We start from the raw sequence: 24,523 nt of genomic DNA, 5'->3' as shown, positions 1-24,523 counted from the left end.
TATTAGCTGGTTGGGTATTCCGAAGTTTGTATTGTTTTTAGTTGTGTTTTCAGGTCTTGTTGATGTTTCTTGGAGTAACAAATTTTGAATTCGAATAGAATTCATCAAATAATACATATTTTTAAGGATAGTGTCTTTGGTGATAGGTGTCTCTCCCACTATATTGCACTACTTTCCATTCATTTAAAATTATGTGACTTTTTAATAATATTATTTTTGTGGGTTGTAGGGGTTTCTAAGGAATATGATATGGATTCTTTTGAAGCAATTTTTCTTTAATGTCACTTTTATTTTAATGATCATGTCTATTTTTTATTCTAGCGATGGGTTATTTGATGTTTAAAAATAAGAAAGATTTACTATTTGTTTAGAGTTCAATATTTTGTTACACCATGTTGTATAATCCTGTTTCATTTTCAATCAGTTGTCTTAGTGGATGTTAAAAGGCTTTGTACAAAATGATTGTGCTACTAATTTTCTAATTTCAAACTAAAATTTTGTTTGTTTTGAAGTCTTGCAGTACTGATGTTTTCTAAATAATTTTTAAGTCGTTGGTTAAAATCGAAGTAGCATTCTTAAATTTCGACTGCAGGGTATATATTGTGTATTGTATAACATATATAAAGTCTATTATAATTTTCTGGAGGATTAGTTGTTTGCTCGGTAGTGTATAACTGACATTAGTTCCATGTATTTATACATTTGTTTTGTTTGGATAAAATGCTTACATTAAAGGTATGTTATTTTCTAAGTAGTGTTCACATATGGTGTAAATTTGTGTAAAGGTGCCATGAACTAAACATTCCTTCCATCACGTATTGAGGTACTTTTTTGGATGATTTTGAAAATTGTTTCTGTATTTAATATGATATTCTGTTTGCTAGTGTGATTGCTGTTATTATGGATGAATGGTTGGTTGTCTATTGCTTGTTAATGCTAGTTGATTGGGAATTTGGATTTGTTGGTGGATTGTCCGAGCTGGTGTAGTTTCCATGTGTATCTTTTTTTCCTGTTGATGGTGTATTTTAGGTTTGATATGGCAGGCAGTAGCCTAGCAAAGTGAATTGGTATATTTGGGAAGTAGTCTTATAGCATGTTTCCATTTGGTGAAAATTATGTACTGGCTATAACGTATTGGTTTTACTACAGTGGTACTTTAATTTCAGCTAATGTTCCAAGGTGGTTGCGTTAGTTTGTTTTCACTACTATTTGGTCTGTGGTTGGTGTTTTGCCATAGCATTTGCTAAAATGTGCTTTACACACTGTGTTCTGTTGACAAGGTGTTTTCTGTTTTGGATATGTGTATCCATTGTAGGTTGTCTGTAAGCAATAAAAGAAGCCATCTGTCTTTTTAACATTTTGTTCAGCAAGTAACATGACTAGAGATGTACCTCTTGTTTTGTGCTTGTTATTTCTACAATAGTGCTGTTCTAAAAAGGTTTAATGCTATTTTGGTAAAAGGTCTTGCCTCAAATGTCAATGCTTTTCCCAATAGAATTGTCTGTTGCTCAGTGTCTGCAACGAAGTTCATATTTGATATTTTTTTCATTCTTTTTGGAGGTTGGTGAAATGCGTTGCTACGGGGAGAAGGGAAAGTGAAATAAGGTGTGCTTAGTTATTGTATAGTTTAAATTATTTATAAAGTAATTAATTTACATAGATTGCAACATTTAAATTAGCTTGTTCTTTTTAAACAGACTAACCTGTGTTTGTTTCATATTTGGCACTGCTGTATTACTCCCCGGAGTAAAAATGTGGAAGCCATTTAATTTGAGATGCGTATTGTGGAGTGAGCCTTCTGGTGGATAATTACTATTTCTGTAATTGTATGAGGGTGCTTGGTTATTTAATGTGTTATTGTTTGTAGACTGGTTGGAATATTGTATATTTTTGTATGCAATAGTATTGTGTGGTTTCCTGTTTTTTTTACTCAGTAATTAGTTTAAATGTTTCATATGCTGAAAGGTATGTTAGAAATACTTTTATGTTGATCAAAATGTTGTCTACTGCAACTACGTTGGCATGCTTAGACAACAATTAGCAAGCTCTACTTGTGGCTGTAGATACTATTTTCAAGAAGGTAGGTTCCATGTTTAAACAGTGAAAAAACAAAGCTCTATCACTGAATGTCTAACCTAGCCATACCCCATCTGAGTTGAGAAAGAACCTACCTAGTGAAAATATCTGAATTCATTACCCTGCAGCATCAAGCAAAGAGAACTTGTACAACTACTTTGACAGATAACACACCAGACAACAGTGAGGGTAAATAGCACAACATCAATGGTTTTCCCTATCTATGGCTTCTAATCCATTACAGGTTTGGGACCATAAACATGAAAGCTGGTACCTTGTCCAGACCCCCACATCCAAGACAGCCAGAGCCGACTTGGCTGGAAACATCAGATGCACAGATCAAGGCTCTCTAAAACGCCATGGAAACACAGCCAGTCCTGGGTTATTGCTACCTTCTACAAAAAAGTCCTTAATTTGTCATTCCTTTAGCAACATAGCTAAAAGCGCTGGAGGTTATGAAAGTACAGGTTAGCCCGGCAACACTCATAATCAGGGCTCATAGTAAGAGTATTTCCTAATGATTCAGATTTGTTTACTATAGTTACAAAAAGCAGAAGAGAATGAACACAAGTACATCAAACACAACAACTGAGTAATCAGAAACACTGTAAGATAGCTTTAAAAAAATCTACTTTTTAAGTCGAACCACAATACAAAACGACAGAGAGTATTCATGCAAGTGAGTGTTATAAGAACGGCGCATGTGAAAGTGAAGTGATACAATACAAAAAAAGCACACAAAACAAAAAAATGTTTGTTTTCCGTGATTAACACTGAATGGTCATGCGGCAAACAGTCCACTAAATGTATTGCACATATGTACATTTTATCATTCAAGCAGTTGAGGTATGATTTTGTTGACATTTTGACTTGTACAGGGCCAATTTGGAACTGGGGCTTTATCAGGACAAAAAAAAACTTTGGGATACACCCTATGTATAGCAATCAGAAGTTATAAGTGGTGGGCGTGTACGTAAATATATACTCAGGCAATGAATAAAACATTTTACTTATATCTCTTGCCTCCATTGAGTGTATTGAACTTGGAAACATTTGCAAATATATTGTTATGTGAAATGTCAATCTATATTGTTTTTATATATTTTAAATCTAGAACTAAACAAAAAATGTTTTAGCACTACTAAATTAATTCTGAATTAATTCTTTAATTATTATAAATAAATACATTTTTTCACATTTAAAGTAAAAAACACATTTTAACCTACAATAAAAAAATATTTTTGTTAGGCATTAACCATTACTAAAAGTGATGTATAACATGAATTAAGATTAATGCAGGTATATATTTCATAAAATGTATTGTTGCATTATTTTTTAAATTCAACAAAGTTATTAAAACACTTCATATTTAAATAATAAATATGTACTATTTAAACTATTTTTAAACATTCAGTTATAATTATTTATATATTTAAATACTTTAAACAATTTAACACTATTTTCTACAGGATTAGATTTTAAATCCCTAACTCTACTGATTTATATTGGAGGGTGCTGCGATACCAGTGGTTGACCATGGGTGATGCTTGACTTACTTCAGCTCTGAGATGGAGTGCTTTGTTACTGTTTTAGGTCCCTTTCTGGCTGTTGCACCTTTAGAAGTGTAGTTTGTGAACAGCAATTGTCTTACTTATTTTTTGGTGGGTAACTGTCCTTCTGTAAACCCCTCCCAAACTCCCCTTTACTCCTCCCTGTTCCCATTCCCTTTAGAAGTGAGTAATCCCCATGTTCTAGTCACTGGCCTCCGTCTCTACTCCATTTACTACTAAAACCTATACTTATGCGCAGAGACTACTCACTTGAGTGGGGGAGGGGGCGTGATGGAGATACCCGCACAGGAAAAGATAGGAAAGGCTGAGGCATAAACTTCGAATGTTGATTTGTGAATAGCATTTTATAGAATGTGTTGTACTACTGTAGTGCTACAAAACATGTCAACAAAATTCAGTTTATGAAAAAACTCCAGAGCCTGTGCTAATTATTTTAAGAAAGTGCCAATAATGCAGCCCGGATCATACTTTTTAAGTGTAACTTTGTTGCATGCGTCTTGTTTAAAAAAGGCAGGGTCTATTTACACCATGTTTGTTCAGGTGTGAATGGGCGCAGATGGGCTTGCCTTCAGCACGTCTTCTGGATGCCTGCTGCACAGACTTACAGTGGTGTACATTTAAGATGCTCTTCACAAGATCACCTCTAAAATAGAAATTGCTTGTTCAGGTGTTCCAAAATGGTCACTACACTAAAAATAGTAAGACTTCCCACTTTTACAAAGATGTTTTGTACAAAAGTGGCCCCTCATTCTTTAAAACACATTGCAAAGCATCAGAGAATTTGTAAGTACAACCTCCCACACAACTGTATCATCAGACCCTTAAATGTGATTACAAAATCATCCAATAAATGGCTGCAAAGAACGAGTTACTTACCTTCGGTAACGACTTTTCTGGTGGATACATTAGCTACCTGTGGATTCCTCACCTCATGAATACTCCCATGGCGCCAGCATTCTACGGAAATCTTCTTACTAGTCTCTGCACGTCGACGAGGACGTCACTGTCTCGCACGCGACGCCGTCTGACGTCATACAGGCAATAAGAGGTCCTCGACGACGTGCGGACGTCAGTACCAATCATTTTTTACGTGCATGAGAACAACCAGGCAATGCAATGAAAGAACAAAGCAACATCCATTATATTGTAAAAATACACCACATTGTATGAATAACTGTAAATCTTTTTATGTACATATATATATATATATATATATATAAAACTCTCTCTTTTAAAATATATACACACACCAAGTATATACATAAAGATATATACACATATACCTATATATATATAAATATATTATATATATACATCTATTGCACCCTCAAAGACCAAGAGGAGCACACTCAAGGATTACTTGGCAAGACCATAAAGGCAACGGGGAGGCGGGTGGGACCGTGAGGAATCCACAGGTAGCTAATGTATCCACCAGAAAAGTCGTTACCGAAGGTAAGTAACTCGTTCTTCTGATGGATACAACTACCTGTGGATTCCTCACCTCATGAATAGAGTCCCAAAGCAGTACCACGCCCGGCGGTGGGTGCCTAAATGGTCAAACCAAGAAATCCTGCAGCACTGACCGTGCAAAATGGCCGTCCCTTCTAACCTCAGAATCTAAACAGTAATGTTTTGCAAAAGTGTGAAGGGACGACCAAGTTGCGGCCTTGCAGATGTCGACCACAGGAACACCTCTGGCCAAGGCCGAAGTGGCCGACTTAGCTCTGGTGGAATGAGCTCTAATGCCCTCAGGAGGATCCTTCTTTGCCAAAGAGTAACATATTTTAATGCAAAGAACAACCCACCTGGATAGTGTTCTCTTGTGGACTGCCTTTCCTCTCCTCTTGCCCACGTATCCAATAAACAGCTGATCCTCCAGCCTGAAATCCTTTGTTCTATCGATAAAGAAGCTCAACGCTCTCTTTGGGTCCAGACGGTGCAGTCTTTCTTCCTCTTTGGAAGGATGAGGCGGAGGATAGAACGTGGACAAAGTAATTGCCTGAGCCAAATGGAAGGGTGAAACAACCTTCGGGAGGAAAGCAGCCTTGGTCCTCAACACCACCTTATCCCCATAAAAAGTTGTATAAGGGGGTTTTACTGATAAGGCCTGCAACTCACTCACTCTCCTTGCTGATGTTATAGCTATCAGGAAGACTGTTTTTAAAACCAAATACCTCAAGGGGCAAGAATGCATAGGTTCAAAAGGGGACCCCATAAGGAAAGTCAGGACCAAGGACAAATCCCATTGCGGCATAACGAATGGCTTTGGAGGATATTGATTTAGAAGACCTTTCAAGAATCTGATAACAATAGGGGATTTAAATAAAGATGGTTGGTCTGGAAGACATATGAAGGCTGACAAGGCCGATAAATAACCTTTAATGGTAGCCACTGCACAGCCTTTCTGCGCCAGAGATAGAGCAAAAGACAAAACGTCCGATAGATGAGCATGTAAAGGATCAATCTGCCTCTCTCCACACCACGCAACAAATTTAGACCACCTATTAGCGTAGATAGATTTAGTGGAGTGTCGCCTGGCCGCTAATATAACATCCACTACCTCAGGCGGGAGAGAGAAGGAACTCAGGTTGCCCCGTTCAATCTCCAGGCATGTAGGTGCAGACTCTGGAGGTTGGGGTGTAGAACCTGCCCCTGCGACTGTGAGAGGAGGTCTGCCCTGAAAGGGAGACGGAGCGGCGGGCACGTTGAGAGTTGGAGAAAGTCGGAGTACCACACCCTCTTTGGCCAATCCGGAGCTATTAAGATTACTAGAGCCCGGTCTTGGCGAATCTTCCTCAATACTCGAGGAATCAAGGGTATGGGAGGAAACGCGTAAAGCAACTGGCCGCACCAGGTCATTTGAAACGCGTCCCCCAACGCTTCCTGCATCGGATACTGAAGGCTGCAGAACAACGGACAATGCGCGTTCTCTCGAGTGGCGAACAGATCTACCCGAGGAAACCCCCACTTCTGGAAGATTAAACGGACTTGATCTGGATGGAGACGCCACTCGTGGTCTGCCGAGAAGTGGCGACTGAGACTGTCCGCACGCACGTTCAAGACTCCGGCCAGATGGCTTGCTATCAAGCAAATCCGATGGTCCTTTGCCCAGGACCATAGTCGAAGAGCTTCTCTGCAGAGAAGGTACGACCCCACTCCTCCCTGCTTGTTTATGTACCACATCGTGGTAGTATTGTCCGTTAGGACCTGTACCGACTGACCACGAAGGGAAGGGAGGAAGGCCTTGAGAGCCAGACGTACAGCCCGTAATTCTAACAGATTGATGTGAAAAATCTGTTCCTCTGGAGACCAAAGACCTTTGATCTCCAGATCCCCCAGATGAGCTCCCCACCCTAGAGTGGAAGCATCCGTTATGACTGTGGCCACTGGTGGCGACTGCTGGAACGGCTTTCCTTGTGAAAGATTGTTGCTTGCAATCCACCACTTCAAATCCACAGCAGCATCTCTGGAGATCTTGACAGTACCCTCTAGATCCCCTCTGTGTTGAGACCACTGCCTTCGGAGGCACCACTGAAGAGCCCTCATGTGCCAGCGAGCATGCGTGACCAACAGAATGCAGGAGGCAAAAAGACCGAGCAGACGAAGGACCTTGAGGACTGGAACTACCGCTCCATTTCGAAACATTGGAACCAAATCCTGAATATCTTGAATCCGCTGAGGCGGAGGAAAGGCCCGACCCAATGTCGTATCCAGTACTGCCCCTATGAACAGGAGGCGCTGAGAGGGCTCCAGGTGAGATTTGGGCTCGTTCACCGAAAAGCCCAGGTCGAACAACAACTGGGTTGTTGACTGCAGATGACGCAACACAAGCTCCGGGGACTTGGCTTTGATTAACCAATCGTCCAAGTAAGGGAATACTGCTATCCCCTTCCTTCTGAGCTCTGCCGCAACCACCGACATCACCTTCGTGAAGACTCGAGGTGCTGAAGTAAGACCAAACGGAAGGACCGCAAACTGGTAGTGTTGCGATCCCACCACAAACCGGAGATACTTCCTGTGTGACTTGAGTATCGGGATATGAAAGTAAGCATCCTGCAAGTCGACAGACACCATCCAGTCTTCCATGTTCAACGCCAAAAGCACCTGTGCTAGGGTCAGCATCTTGAACTTTTCCTGCTTGAGGAACCAATTCAAGATCCTCAGGTCCAGAATTGGTCTCAAACGACCATCCTTCTTGGGAATCAGGAAATACCTTGAGTAAACTCCTTGACCCCTTTCCTGCTCCGGGACCAACTCCACCGCGCCCTTTAAAAGGAGGACTTCTACCTCCTGTTCTAGCAACAGGAGGTGTTCTTGTGAACAATACGAAGGGCGGGGCGGGATGAGGGGCGGAAACTCCCGAAAGGGAAGGGTGTAGCCTTTTCCCACAACACTGAGAACCCAAGTGTCCGACGTAACAGTCTCCGATTTGGTGAGAAAATGCTGTAATCTTCCCCCTACAGGAGAGGAGTGAGTGGGAAATGGTGGAAGCCTAAGGCTGCTTCCCCTGCTGCACCCCGCCAGAGGATGAGGAAGAGGCAGAGTGCTGCTGAGAAGCTCCCCTGGTGCGGACCCTACCCCTCCCCCTAAAAGATCTATAGGGATGGGAAGAGGCAGGTTGCTGATATCTTCCCCGAAAGGAAGAGGAGGAAGAGCCACGCCCAAATCCACGAAACCTCCTGAAGAATCTGGAAGAGGCCGTGGAAGAAGGAGCTTGGAGTCCCAGCGACTTAGCCGTGGCCCTGCTCTCCTTAAACCGTTCCAAGGCCGAATCAGCCTTAGCCCCAAACAGTTTGTCCCCATCAAACGGGAGATCCAACAATGTGGACTGTACATCTGTCGAAAAGTCCGAGTTACGGAGCCAGGCCTGTCTCCTTTCCACCACAGTTGTGCCCATTGCTCTGGCTACCGAGTCGGTGGTATCCAGTCCCGTCTGGATAATTTGGGTCGCAGCAGCCTGGGCATCAGAGACAAGATCCAAAAGACCCTGGGGAAGCTCTGTAAACGAAGAGGAGATGTCATCCATCAGAGCATGAATATACCTCCCCAGGATACAGGTTGCATTGGTGGCTTTTAATGCCAGACTGCAGGATGAAAAAATCTTCTTCGACTGCGCCTCCAGCTTTTTTGAGTCTCTGTCCCCAGGCACCGTCGGAAAAGAACCAGGCGCTGACTTGGACGAACAGGAGGCCTGCACAACCAAGCTCTCCGGCGTAGGGTGCCTAGATAGGAAACCAGGATCAGTTGGAGCCGTCCGATACCTCCTGGCCACGGCTCTGTGAACTGCTGGGGAAGATGCCGGCTTCTTCCACACCTCTAAAACCGGATCCAGCAGAGCGTCATTAAAAGGTAATAGAGGCTCCGCCGCGGCTGAGGCCGGATGCAACACCTCTGTCAAAAGGTTTTGTTTCGCCTCCACCACCGGCAAAGGCAGGTCCAAAAAATTAGCTGCCTTCCGTACCACTGTATGAAAGGAAGCAGCTTCCTCGGTATATTCCCCCGGGGACGAAAGGTCCCACTCAGGGGAAGTGTCCAGCCCACTGGCCGACTCCAGTCCACGCAGCCCATCACCCGAGTCCTCTAGCTCTCCTTCCTCTAGAGCTCGTTGGTACTCCTGCTCCTCTAGTACCCGGAGAGCACGCCTCCTTGAATGCAGTCGTTGCTCAATCCGCGGAGTCGACAATACCTCCGCCGAAGTCGGAGATCGGCGCCGATCTTCCGAAGCCACCGACGCCGCATCCGGCGCCACAGGTAACTTCGGCGCCGACTGAAGAGCAGATGAAACGGATGGACCCACCGGAGTCACAGGCCGAAATCTCGACGTCGACGGGATGGGAATCCCTGGGGCCAATCCCTCCGAAGCCATCGGAGCGGCCACCGGCGCCGACACTGGCGCCGAGCCCACGTTCCCAAACGGGAGAAAGGGCATAAAGGGTGCCGGCCGAAGAGGCGCAGGATCACCCAAAGAAAAGGCCAAAGGCCCAGCCGGAGCACCCCCTGGAGCCATCTGCTGGAAGATGGCATACATCGCATTCAAGAATGCGGAACTATCGGCTCCAGGGGTGGGAAAAGCCCGATACTGGGGTACCTGACTCGGAGGCGACCCCGACGCCGGCCTCGGCGTCTGCGCCGGAGAAAACACTTGAGGCTCCAATACCTCAATCACCGACGCCTGTCCAGGCGAAGTTGGAGACGCCGGAGAGAGCAACGGCGTCGAAGGATGCGGCGTCACCGTGGGGCTGATCTCCCATGTCCTCCGGCGCCGATCCGGAGACCTGGAACGAGCCTCCCTTGAATGACGCCGAGATTCTCTACGGCGCCGGGAGTCTCGATGACGCCGATGTTTTGGAGAAGACTTTTTCTTATGATGCTTCTCCTTTGACTTGGCCATAAACAGCTTCGCCTCGCGTTCTTTAAGGGCCTTCGGATTCATGTGCTGACACGAATCACAAGTCGAGACGTCGTGGTCGGAGCTCAAACACCAAAGGCAATCGGAATGAGGATCCGTCACCGACATCTTGCCTCCACACTCACGACAAGGCTTAAATCCAGACTTTCTCTGCGACATTATTTCCACAGAGAAAGAGTACGCAGCAAGATATACACTGTAACCGCAAGAGTAACAGTTGCTCCCTCGAAGATAACCGTTTCGAATGCACGGAAAAAAGGGAACTGACGTCCGCACGTCGTCGAGGACCTCTTATTGCCTGTATGACGTCAGACGGCGTCGCGTGCGAGACAGTGACGTCCTCGTCGACGTGCAGAGACTAGTAAGAAGATTTCCGTAGAATGCTGGCGCCATGGGAGTATTCATGAGGTGAGGAATCCACAGGTAGTTGTATCCATCAGAACCATTAAAACAGTTCAAGCTATTAAAACAGCAATTTGTGTGCAGAATATGGTAGGAAGCAGGACCTTTTAGTGTGTACATCTGGTTCTGTGGATGACCAGAAGAAGCTGTTCAGGTGGGCATATTTAGCATGGTGAGATGTGCTGAATAATGTTGTCTTACTGGTATTTGTGCTGTGCCTTCGATTCATTTGATTCTACAAAAGAATGAGTGGGCAGGAGAAATATGTTCTCTGAGCCCAACACTATAGGCCTTATTATGAGTTTGGCGGTCTGACTGCAAGACTGCTGCGGTAGTGGCCGCCAAAGGACCACCATGTTGGCGGTCACACAGACCACCGCATTACGTAAAAACGACACTGTCAGGACTTTTGAGGGCAGGAAATAGGTGGTCCAAGCCCCAGCCCCTCCAGCCTGTCAACATATTACTGAACTACGAGTCACAAATCACAATGGCGGCTCTTCAGTTGCGGCCCTCCAATGGCGGTCCAAACCATGACGGTCTACAGTCCTTCCTGTACAACACAACACCACTTTGGATGGATTTGAAAACAACATAGCTGACACACATACACACACCGACACACCTACAAACCACACTATAAAACACACCCCTTCAGAAACCACAATCCTTTGCAACTTCTAGGCCATACTCAGACAGACAGAGGCAAGAAACAATACCCCAAACAAAGAATAGGGACCCTTCCAACTTTCTCAACCACATATCCCACACCCACATAATACACCCACCACACACAATTGCATATCTACAGCCCATGTCATAGCCATTAGCCCCTCACCACACAGCACCTACACCCCATCTCTTAACAGCTGTCTTGTACCCTACTACCATGTCCCCATAAAACCATCCTCGTTTCACAGATGACAAGTTAAGAGTCATGGTGGATGAAATTATCAGATTAGAGGCACAACTCTTTGGAGCACATATCCAGCAGACCACTATCGCTAGAAAAATGGAAATGTGGCAAAGGATAGTTGACAGGGTCAATTCTGTAGGCAGCTACTCTTGCACAAATCAGGACATCAGGAACAGGTGGAACGACCTCAGGGGGAAGGTACTTTCCATGGCCGCCAGGCACCAGCTGGCGGTACACAAGACTGGCGTTGGTCCCCCACCTCCTCCCCCACAGTTCACTTTATGGGAGGAGAAGGTCTTGGTCATTCTGCATCCTGAATACCTGGGGAGGTGGATTCGGGTAAGTCCATACACCAACAATGTCACCTAAATATATTTGAATGCATGCTCACTGATCACCGTTTGTCAGCTTCATTGTCACACTACTCACTACCTCTCTGTACAACTCTCCAGACCCCTGTCTGTCATCTCACATGTGGAAAGAACTCACCTGGAGGTACACTATCTCGGTGTGGTGTGGTTATTGCAAGGACTACAACTCCCGGCAGGCACTGTTTCACCATAACCAAAATCACAACTGTGTACCAATTTGTAGTAGTCATGCTCAGAAACTTAACAATAGAGAATATTCAAATGATTGGTTCATATCAGTATACACTGTGGGTATAGGACAGGCAATGACAACAATGCAATGGACAACTGCCTATACAAAACCACTTACACACTGCTACAACTGTGTCCTCTGTTACTCTGCTCCTTCTACCTCCCATCACCCATAGAATTGTACTCACCTGGGGGCTGATAATGGTATAGTCTGTGGGCATATGACATCTAATGACAGGAATACTAAGGCTGCCACTGGGATACTTCTTACACCCTGCTACAACTACACCACTGATACACTGGCCTTCTAACCCCCATCACCAATAGAACTGTACTCAAGTGGGGAAATATCATATTTATGCAGTGTGTTGTACTTGCTGTAACCTGTCTCATATAGCCAGGTAGAATAGTCAATCCAAATCTGATGTCCACATCAGTGTCCACATGACAATGTGCAGTTGCCTGTTAATTTAAACATGTTGTTTACCTAACAGGGAGGTAGCATGAAACCGATGATGTTCCACTGCTGCCAAGATATGAGTCTATGTACAGAGATAAAAGTGCCAAGATACCCAGACATCCTGTAGCAAGGTGACCTGAAATAAAATCCTCACAAACCCCAAAGGCCAGCACCGTGATATTGAAGGTTGAGGTCCCTGTCACATAAGGGCATCAAACAAGGCCAACCTGTACATGGCTCAAAGCATAACTAACTGTTAGGAAAGGATGGCTCATGTCACAATACAGCCAGTAACAGTCAGTTGCGCATCTTCAACAGGTCTACCTACCATTGGGGCCATTCAAACCACTTCTGAGACTGACACCTCCCCCCAGATGAAGACGTCAGCGAGGACAACACTCCTGGCTGTGTGGACACTAAGGATGAATCTGGCCCATCTGGGAAAACTGGTCAGATGACAACTCTCAGCCTCACTGTGACCTCATCGACTCCTCCCAGTCCTGTTGCATCGACATCATAGGCAACCAGGCACCCCCAAGCCTGTGTCCCCAGGACAGTTACCACCATCTTGTGCCCCCCAGTCTAGGCACCAGAGTCACAACTCCAAATCCCTGACAATGATGGACCTGGCACTCGTGGCAGTGCCCAAACTGTGCCAAGAGCATAGGCATGTTTGGGTAGGGGGCATGTGAGGGATGGTGTGGATCAGCGTGATGAGGCTTCTAGGGACAGTTCTAGCCGGTACACAATCTCCCAAGTCTTGGGAGCCTACCAACAATCCCAAGGAATGATGGGCCAGGTACTTGCCATGCTGGGGGAGATCAAACAAATTCAGAGGGACAACCACCAGGAGGTCATGCAAAAGTGGTCAGCCCTCAATGGCTACATGGCCTCCCTCACGGGGTGCTGAGAGACATGAGCAACACCCTGAGCAGGGATAGACAACAACACCACACTCCTTCCATTGCCCAAGTTACACCAGTCCCTGCTACCTCTGTAGTAACCAGTGGAAGGGAGGCTGTGCCAGGGGAAAGATCTGCCTTACGCACCCCTGCTTCTGTAGTTGGAGGACCACTCCTTCCCGCAAGCATGGCTGTCCACCAAGACATCCAGAGGGTGTAGATGCCAAGACACTAATCACTGCCAGGAAGTAACCTCTGACTGTTGGAACCTCTTTGTCTTCCACAAATGCACCCTGTTGAATTTTCGTAAACCACTTTTCCATGATATTGGGACACTGGACTTGGGACTACAAATTTTGTGGCTGTACTCTGATGGTCACATCCACCATGACTGATCCCTCCACAGTTTTACTTTTGTTTCCACACATCATCACCCCAATATCCTGTGAACAAGAAAATGAACAGTACTAAAACAAAATCTATGGGGCATATTTATACTCTTTTTGCGCCTGATTTTCGTCGTTTTTTTTTACGCAAATCCGACGCAAAACTAACTCCATATTTATACTTTGGCGTTAGACCCGTCTAGCGCCAAAGATCTTGGAGTTTGCTTCATTTTTTAGCGTGGACACCTTCCTTGCATTAATGATATGCAAGGTAGGCGTTCCCTTCTAAAAAATGACTCCGAGGCATGTGCGCCGTATTTACACTCCTGGGCAAAAATGATGCCCGGGAGTGGGCGGGTCAAAACAAATGACGTTCAGCCGCTTTTGCGTCATTTTTTAACGCCTGGTCAGGGCAGTTGTGCACCAAAAAGTATAAATACGGCCCTATGTATTTTGAGCATTTAAACAAGAGCTATGTATTTTGAGCATTTTTCACCATTGTGTGTGAGTGAGTGTTTGTGAAATGTGTTCCTGATGCTCCTGATTCAAATATAAAAAGGTGATGTCAAGAGAGACATGTCACAGGTAATGCCATGCTGATGATCCCTAACAACACAAACACCCAAGTCAAAATTTTCCCAAAAACATTTTCATTACACTGTGCAGCACACAGCCAGCACAATTGTCAGGCCTGTCATAGCCAAGTCTGTCCAAAAAATATATACTTTTGCTCAGGTATCTGAAAGTACCAACTATCATCAGCTTCATCCTTAGCACATACCTACACCATGCCAAGCAAAACTACATACCCCATCATACAGACAGAGAACAGTACTGCAGTCCCTAGTCAGAGGTCGTTCCACTTACAATGGCCACACATCTGTAAGCATGTGACACACCTATAGCAGATGTTGTGCCACAGGGACTGTGGTCTGCAATAAGGGAACACACTGACAGCTACATACCAGTCACACATGATAATTGTCAACACAATGTGAAGGTAGAGGGAATGGTTTGCACTGGATTACATGTGACAGGGACACAAAATCACAAAAAGGACACTATTGTACCCACTTACCATGGCAAACAAGTCCATTGTGTAGCACAGGTCTCTGAACATGGGACTCATAAACTCCAATTAGTTTTAACACAATACCTGCATCAATCCATGCCCACTTCACATGTCAGACCAGCTCCATCCATCTTCCAATGACACAAATCAGATATGTCCACATGAAGAAGGCATAGTGAAGAGACCTGGAAGGATAAAAGTGTAACACAAGAATGTTAGCTAGGTGAAGGCTTACATGACTTAAAGTTTCCATAACAAATTGGAAGTTAACTCAGACTGTGCTTTGCAATGCCCCAAACTAAGGTGTTCCTCACAAACGTCACAAGTCCAAGTCAGCAAAACCTAGAAAATGTCTGCTGCATACTGCATAGCATTAAATGACCTGTCAGATGGTCACACAGAGACCCTTCGCATACAACCAAGAACCTCATAGTACCCCTAGGAATCAGTGAAATCACAGATCATTAAATACTTATACTCAGGTGAAGTACTGATTGATGAGATCAGCCCGCATGTCTCCACTTTCATCCACATCACTGTCATCCTCACTTGGCCCGTCTGCAATCTCACCCGGTGGAACTGCTACCTCCCCCTCATCAGGGATGCATGGTATCTGTCGCCTCAGGGCAAGGTTGTGGAGCATGCAGCAGGCCACAATGATTTGAAACATTTTAGCAGGTAAGTAGAGGAGGGCTCCACCAGGCTTATCAAAGCAGCAAAATCTTGCCTTCAGGAGCTCAAAAGCCCACTCTATGACACTCTTTGTCCTTCGAAGAGCCTCGTTGAAGCAGTATTCTTGTGGCGTGGTCGGGTTCCTCACTGGTGTCAACAACCAGGGACGGCCTGGGTATGCAGAGTCCCCTGAAAGGGAATTCAACATGGGTAGAAACGTAAGTTCAGGGAATCATCACATGTGGCAGCAGACATAGCATACTAGCACACATTACATATGTGACTCACCAACCAGCCAGCCCCTCTCTGGGGACAGTTGTTTCATCAGCTGGGGCATAGCGCTGTTCCACATGATGGAGGCATCATTGACTGACCCAGGGAACCAGGCACATATTTGGGAGATGTAGAGGTCCACCAAACAGACTACCTGGACACTTAAGGAATAGAGGTTTTTCCTGTTCTGATAGACCTGTCCATTGCCATGTGGAGAAACCAAGGCTACATGGGTACCATCTATGGATCCCACTGCACGTGGGATTTGTGCCACACCATAGAACTCTGCCTCCACATGGGCAAACTCCTCACATTTAGTAAAACTGATGTACCTGTCCAGGTGTTTTAAGAATGCAGATAGTACATGCTTTAAGGCAAGACTGAACATAGGCTGGGATATCCCAGCAGATAGTGCCACTGTATTTTGGAAAGAACCTGTAGTGAGAAAATGCAGCACAGACATGACTTGCACTATGGGTGGTATGCAATTTGGATGACTGATGGCAGGTATTAGATCTGGCTCCAACTAACAACAGGGAGCCTTGATTGTCTGCCTATCCAGGTGGTAAGTTTGTATCATGTGACAATTCTCCATTGTCTGCAAATCTGCCAGTGGACGGTACACAGGAGGTTATCTGACTCTTCTTTTTCCAGGAAAACGATGCGAGAGGAAATAAGGTATTTCCATCAATCACTGTGTCATTTGTACATGACAATACATGTCACTTAAAAACCTTGACATGCCAATTGAAACAGGGAAAACATGTCACACATAACATACCGTATGGAATCAGTGGCACCATACTGACATTTCTTCACATTGTCCGAATAGATATATGCCTGACATCATACCAAAGCGACAGTATGTGAAATTTACATCAGATATTGGCTGTGGTCAGTTGCCCAAAACATGTCACAAATTCGACTTCCCTACAATATAAAGGCATTAAAATGGCGACTAACTGACCTACTCCACCGGCCAATGGGAAACGACTGGGACTGCTGGCAGAAGTCATCATGGCGGTAGAAGGCTGCTACCACGGCGGACATAACCATTGGATAGCATTGCTGTCTATGGCGGTCCTCGTCCAATGGCAGTGTCCGCCGGCGCTGAAGATTGCGTACGTAGCAGACGTGACCGTCATCTCATGCTGAATCTCTCACTTGACTCCTAACACTGCTGCCAGCAAGACCTCCATGACCTGAGCTGCTATGTACTCCCTCTGGAAGCAATCATAACACGTCTTACAGGTGAAAGGGTCCCTGCCTTCTCATGCTGAATCTCTCACTTGACTCCTAACACTGCTGCCAGCAAGACCTCCATGACCTAAGCTGCTATGTACTGCCTCTGGGAGCAATCATAACACATCCTACAGGTGAAAGGGTCCCTGCCTTCTTACAAAAAGAGCTGGAAAAGCTTGTGGAGGAGGTCCTTCCCCTGTATGGATAGCTCTATGGTGCACCAGAGGAGCAGGTAAGAGCACCATGTGCAGATATGTTTCAGTTGTGCACCTCCAACATTAGTTAGTCCTGTCACGACGTATGAGTTAAAAGTTAGATTGCGACATTTAACCCCGTAGGTGCTATCAATGTGTATACATGGTAGAGTTACTGTGCATGTAACTACATAAGGTGATATGTTTGGAACCAGAGACAACATGTACAGTGTTCAATGAGTGTTCTCTGACCCATCATGGAAATGATACACATGTGTAGCTAAGGTGTGGGATGAGCACCCTTATGGTGAGTGTGTCCAGTGATTTCCCTCTGTCCAATTACTACTATGCACCACAGATGGACAGGATTTTCTGGACAGGTTCTCATTGACCTGTTGCCATTAGTTGAATATGACGCTGGCAGTTCTTATGTCAGGCTTGCAAACATGATTTTCTTTCTTGTCTTCTGCATCTCTGCAGGTCAACGCCCATCACAAGAAGGGGATTTGGCATTCCATCGCCAGCAAGGTGCAGACCCGGAGGGTCCGCAGCCGGCTGTGGGAGGACCTGAGATGCTGGGCCTGGAAGATTGCAGAGGCCCAGCTGGGGCTGTCCTCCCAACGAGGACGTGGTGCCCGTCGGACCATGACCTCTCTAATGGCCCGCATATTGGCAGTGGCCTACCCTGAGTTGGATGGGAGTTTGAAGGATGCACAGCAACCACAAGGGGGTAAGTGCAGTCCTAAATCATGGTTGACTACCTACCAGATGATTGAGGGACTGAATGCTACATCTGAGTTTTTGGGGAGTGTCATCTGTCACAGGTGTTCTGTGCAAACATTGGTGTACTTGGGTTATGTCTTGCCAACATGTGTGCACATCCATTTGGGATCTAGACCTGGTACATACCATGAACTCCCCTCTGTCCTATACTAGAGCATGGCTAACATTTGAAATCGTATTGTCTTATTATGATCAGCTGTAACTCCCCAGGTGGGTGTAACTTCACACATACAGGTGGATCATCCCTAATGTTGCAGTAGGAAGGTGGGTAGGCTCTAGCACACACTCCACTATTATGTATCATACGATATGTCTATGTGAGTGGGCGATGCAGAAATGGGCAAGGCATCTTGACTGAATGTTGCTCACTGATGTGTCGTGGCTTTATGTGATGTATTTGTGTCCATTATACGTTACATGATTTGCAGAGATTAACTTGTCAGCTGTTGCAGGGTTGTTTCCCTTGGTAAGTGTGTTATGTACATAGCCATGTGTAATGTTAGACCACAATTGCTCTAATGCATGTTGAATGCCTGTGTGCTTGAGCTACTTTCCCACTGTGACACAGTGTTGTGTATGAGATGTAAGTATGTGACAGCCAAGATGATGTCCTCATGAATGAGGCTTCTGACAATGGTGTCCTTCTGATACAACTAGTAGGAATGGTACATAAGCAATCGATCCCAATCACAGAAATGGACCAGACAGTCATGTGTCAACATCATGTGTGCTGCCTTCAATTATCACACCTCACTGATTGCATTTTGTAATTTCCCCCTGCTATAGCTATGAATGACCTAACACAGGAGGCCAGGATTTTTGGTCATGTTATGTTTGAAGTTTGACATCATTGGGGCTGTTGTGCTGGTTCTAATACAGTTCTGTATAGTTTCGGATGTTTCCACTGAGTGTGGCTTCCCATCATGTATTGTGTTCCAATCATATTCATCTTACTGATGTAGGTTAACTCCACTGAAGGATGCCATGCTTACAATGTCTGATTTGTGTGTATTGATGTTGTTTTTCATTCTGCTGACATTAGGTGTATTCCATGTAGTGAGAGCAGGCGGTTCCCCCCTCCTGCATAATGCTGTTGGCAATGTGATACATATTCCAAGGATACTTTTCTCTTATTGCATTGGGCAGGTGTTACATGTTGATATGCTATTTGATGGTATGTGTCCATGGTGATTTGGATTATCCAATGTCACTTGATGTAGGTATGGCTGGCTTATACCAGGGTTCCCTGCCTTTTTTTGGGAATCCATGTAATGGTTTCATAAATGATTTCAGGGCAAGGTCTTAGTGAGGATGGCATTGAGTCAGCGTCAATCTTTAGCTACCTTGGCAATGGGAATCCATTGCATGTCTACTGCTTCTTGCTATTGCAGTATATTGTTGTATAGCTATTTTAGCCATGTTTTACACACGTTATTTTAGCAAACTAGTCCTGCTGTTGTGCACTTTAACTTAGTTACATTTTATTCAGCATTGCTTTGTTTTTTGAGCATTAGCCACATTTGCAGTAATGTTTTATTTTCTCTATCTGGTTGTTCTTTCACTTAAGAAAGCATTACGTTCTTAGGGCATTCATTTCACTTTGTGCTTTCCTCAAAGTTGCAGTCAGCTAGGGTTGCCGGCAAAAGTGGTACGCTGTGTCTCCGACATTCACAGAAACATACTATCCTTACGTGAGGACCTTTCTTAGAACATTAACTGTTTTATTATAAAAACACCATCTCTGTCCCATACACGTTAGAGGGAGATTCCAGCCAGATGACTACGAGTGCATGCTAACCGCTGAATGTTTTCACTACAACTGCTTGCTTAGACTGCCGGATCCCTGGCTTATATGGGGACGGTGTCTTTTTAGACAACAAGATTCCTTGCTCAGATATGGGGGATGATGTCTTCCCAGGGAGGAAACCTGAAGGGCGGATTAGGGCTTATCATGCTGTGCTCTAACATAGCTTAGGTAGGAAATATATTTATATTATTTCTAGTGACAGTATGGCGGGACTATTTTTGTGTTTCACTCTTCTTGTCACAATTTTGCTTCCAGCCTTATTGCAATGCATGCCATTTTATCTGAGATGCAGTTATTTCACTAAACTTTATTGAACTATAATATGCTTCTGTTTTGTCTTTACCTGTGTGAGACTAATGTGAGTGAAAGGGATGAGATCTGATTAACCACGATTCCACTGAGGAGTTATCTCTGTCATGCACCCTGTTGCCAAAATCATCCCCGTTCTTGGGTGGAGATGAGGCACTGCCAGTTGGCCGGAAAACCCAAATTGGACCGACAGGTGCCCTTGGTGTGGAATTGTACTCGGTACCCCATGATTTAGGTGATTCTGCCGCCCAAATCCAGTAGAAATCATTAGGATAATGAGAACCTTTGCAACATGACGCCGCCAACGTTTGGTCAGGCACTAATGTTCTGATCCTCCTAAGTATCTGTCTAACTATGTGCTACAGGCACCTCAATACTATATACAGAGACGCCCGTGGTATTGAGGATTTCCTCCTCAGCTAAGTAGGTACCACCTATCTAACGTTGTAGGTTGTTCAAGCTTGAACCATAAAAGGATCAAACCCCATTTGGTGTCCTTATCACTGAACACATACCTTTACCATTACCATGGTGAACCCAAAACGGGTGTTAATTGCAGCAAACATGCAACCACCCCTCACTGCACATTTATTGACAACTGGCTTTACAGGCCATGGGGGTCCAGTCACATTTGTTGTTGAGGCTCATTCGACCTACAGAACAGAAATATTTTATTCCTGGGTCACCTTTCCAGCAGTTGATTTTCATTACTACACACCTGCTAACATACCTGCACAATACAGAGCTTATGCATATTTAGAGATACCTCTATCTTATCAAGACCGCAACCTGGAGCAGCAACCTTGGTGGTAGCTGAGGTTCACCGCTATATACAGAGCTCACAGCAATATACACACTGTTAGTACAGTTTGTAATGGAAGCATTAAATACTAACCCAGCAGGTGCTGCCCTAGCGCAACCACTTGCAGCTACGCCAGGCATAAATCCGGTGACTGTACATTTGATCATGGGTAAAGTACTTGCCAAGCGGGAGGAAATTCAGTTTTGGTAAGCTCCAAAAAAAAAAATGCCCTTGAAGCAGTTTTTCCCCACACGAGTCCTCAGGATAAAAGTAGAATACTCACTATATGCTTGCCATTCGGAATGGTTCCCACAGAAGGTAACTGTAATACTTGGGGTACGGAATTTGCCACGCTCTATACTCCGCCCACAGTACAGCAAAACTTTTCAATCTTCCAAAGGTGTTAAAAAAAATTCAAGATGAATGCGGCCTGCTCCTGCCCTTGATTTTGAAATGCAATTGATGGGCAATTTTGCCACAGGGTCTTCAATAATATTGAGCAATCTCAAAGGGGAGGCAGTTTCCCCAGTTTAAATGTAGAATACTCACTATGTGCTTTCCATTCTAGAGGGCTCCCACAGTAGATAACTGTAATACTTGGGGCACGGTATTTGCCATGCTCTATACTACCGCCCTCAGTACAGCAACACTTGCCAATCTTCCAGAGGTGTTCAAAAAAATTCTAGATGAATACAGGGCTGCCCCTGCCCTTGATTTTGAAATGCAATTGATGGGCAACTTTACCACAGTGACTTAATTAATATTGAGTAATCTCAAAGGGAAGGCAGTTGCACTAGCAGTACGTAAGCGGCTCCAGGACGTTCCAGCACAGGATCAAGAACGTGAGCTGCCAAAGATTATCGTCGAGAACTATTCTAGTATTGGTCGAGATAGTCTGGGGGCCAGAACCCATTAAACCACAATTACATGGTAGATCTAATAAAGATTCTACCAAGCATGCACCTGAAGGTTCTAAAATAGGCTGGGATAAAAAAACAAAAAGCACCTAAAAAAGAAAGGGGAGAATCTCCGCAATCGGAGATCCCTCAAAACCGCTATAATTTTAGAAACTGAGATAGTATAAAAACGCCTGCCAGATATCAATATACTGATACACGCCAATCTTGTTGCTTTCAGGGCTCACCAGAAAAACGCAGTGAGAGAGGTGGGTGGTCATAGCAGCCAACAGAGTACGTTAAACCGAGAAAAGACTCACAACGCTCATCTGAAGTTTCTGTTAAAAAAGAAGAGAAACGTCCCCAACAAAAACCTCAATTCGAAAAGAAGAAAGTGGCAGCAGTTTGAATTTGACATGCCACTCAGGAAGAGGGCTTTACTGAAGAACAGGAAGTGGGCCCTAGCCCTGCTAGACAGTTAAGTAGAGGTCACAATAGTTCACCGAGATCTTCAAGAGCATCTGAAGGTCAAAGCAACTGATGACTTCTTACAAGTTGAGACTGCCGACATGCGTGTTTCCACACTCGATAGTGTGTATAAAGTAACTATACAGTTAGAAGGAGACATTGAGAGCACAATCGACACCATCTTTTAAGAACGCGTTGTTACCATTTATGATATTTTGCTTGCCCAGAAGGATTCGCCACCAGAATTTGTCCGTAATCTCCCCTGTGTGGAAGAGCTTATTGAACAGTCTTTCTCACCCCTTGTTCCCAGAAAGCTCATAGAAATTCATGCCACTGATTGGGCAGTGGCATAGGCACACGCATTATATTGCAACCACATAGGGTGGCATAAGGCTTCCCCCTATCATGTAATACCCATTAAATCCCAAGAGTAAAATGGCTTAGTTGAACCCTGTCTCACCAATGAACAATCCATTGTTCCCCATAGCTAAACCAGACCATTCATACAAAACAGTCTTGGACTATAGACATTTAAACAGTCATACACGCACATTTGCTATAGAAAATGCTATACAAAATGCACACAGCACTCATTAACAATAAAGTGCGCAAAAAATATAAAACAACCTTGGATATTTCCAACTGATTTTTTATGCCAAAATATAGTGCCTGAAAGTAGGGACTTAACAAGTTTCAGCACTTTAGGCTCTCAGAAAAAAAAGTGCAGACTCCCACAAGGGTACAAGAACAGTCCAAGACTGTTTCCAGCTCGTGTCACATTTATTTTACACAACATTGACCCTGAGGCGTTGTCCTATGTAGATGACATCTACTTCACGGACGATAACCTTATGCAGATGGGTAGCCCACATTGTTGTGGGATTTGCCAAATAAGGCAATAAATTCAATTTAAAAAACAAAAATAGCCTTCCTTAGTGTCCTGTTTTTGGGATACGAATTATCAGATGAAGGCAAGAGCCTAGCACCCCAATTTTTAGAAAAATGCACACAACTACAACCTCCAAACATCAGCAAAAACTCCAGTCTTTGTTGGGCTTTTAAAATTTTGACAGAACATACATTCCAGATTATGCACACCGCATTAAACCTTTATATGACTTGATACATCCTGACTTTTCCAGTAAATACTGAACAGTCGACACACACATGCATTTTAAGTCAGAGCACTACAACATGCTTGCAGCTAAACACTTACATACAAGGGACAACAAAAATCATTTGGTCAACAGAGTAATTGCTGGTGCCATTGGTTTCACCAATGTAGTTTTCACTGAGGGTGAAACGGTCCAGATTGCATACAAATCAAATTTTTACTCTACAACAGAACAACGCTTTGCTACTACTGAGAAAATTCTCCAGGGGAAACGTATCATTGTTGTATCTCTGATCCCAGCCCTTGAGGCTGTTACTGAAGCTGGCATTCACAACACTACAGCACTACATCCACGTTGGATTTGATGCGCAACGTCTCTGTTGGCCACTGATGTTGATTATATTTTTGACTCAAAATTACAAACTCAAGAAATTTTGCAATAGGAACTTAAATACCCAGTTCCAGCAAATACATTGCCTATTGAACATTATCAAATGATTTTGGGAGCTACGCCCAACCAGCTATCAGCACAAAACATCAATACTCTGCTCCTTGTGCGGTCGTGAGTTGCTACATGAAGGATGGCAAATTCCATCCACAGCATACTTATACGCAGACCTTAGGGGACTGTACTGCACAATTGACAGAGCTTAAAGCTCTGGTTATGGCACTGGAACATATGGATCCATAGCAGCTGAACGTTGACTTTCTATGATTCATGCTATTGTGCCAAGTCCTTCAATGAATATCTGCATTACTGGCGCCAGAATGGGTTCAGAGATTCAAGAGGTAACACCATTAAACACAGACCTCTGAGGGGGAAAGTAGTGGATATGAAAGAAACGCTACCTAATGTCCATGTTGTACACACACTAGGACACCAGCGTGTTGGAATACATGTTGCTGGCAACACCTTGGCTGATGAAGCAGCCAAAGGAGCAGTAGCTATGGCTTCTGTTGCTGCAGTAACTAATTCTAGAATGAAATTGGATGATGAAACACTAGCTGCTGTGAAAGCTTAGGCTGACAGCACGCCCATGCCAAAAGCATATCCTGCCAAATATTCCTAACGCATATCATGCCTCAATACTGCCCTAGTGGTAATACCAGGGTGGGTAATCGTGTGATTCCCAACAAAGATCAAAGACCAGAATTGATCAAAGCAGC

At 44.4% G+C, this 24,523-nt stretch overlaps 1 protein-coding gene across 1 annotated transcript in view; it reads right to left on the bottom strand.

Annotated features, from left to right (window-relative positions):
* Positions 1 to 15,274: 15,274 nt before the first annotated feature.
* Positions 15,275 to 24,523, bottom strand: part of LOC138249562 (putative nuclease HARBI1) — a 37,920-nt gene continuing 28,671 nt past the window's right edge. The window contains exons 4-5 of the mRNA XM_069203508.1: positions 15,757 to 16,176; positions 15,275 to 15,657 (exon numbers count right to left, since the gene is read on the bottom strand). Coding sequence (XP_069059609.1) covers positions 15,275 to 15,657; positions 15,757 to 16,176 — 803 coding nt within the window. The remainder of the gene's footprint in view (positions 15,658 to 15,756; positions 16,177 to 24,523) is intronic.

The sequence above is a fragment of the Pleurodeles waltl genome, chromosome 8 (genome assembly GCF_031143425.1).
Source record: "Pleurodeles waltl isolate 20211129_DDA chromosome 8, aPleWal1.hap1.20221129, whole genome shotgun sequence".
In the NCBI taxonomy this organism is placed as follows: domain Eukaryota; kingdom Metazoa; phylum Chordata; class Amphibia; order Caudata; family Salamandridae; genus Pleurodeles; species Pleurodeles waltl.
This window is presented reverse-complemented; position numbering and strand designations above follow the sequence as displayed.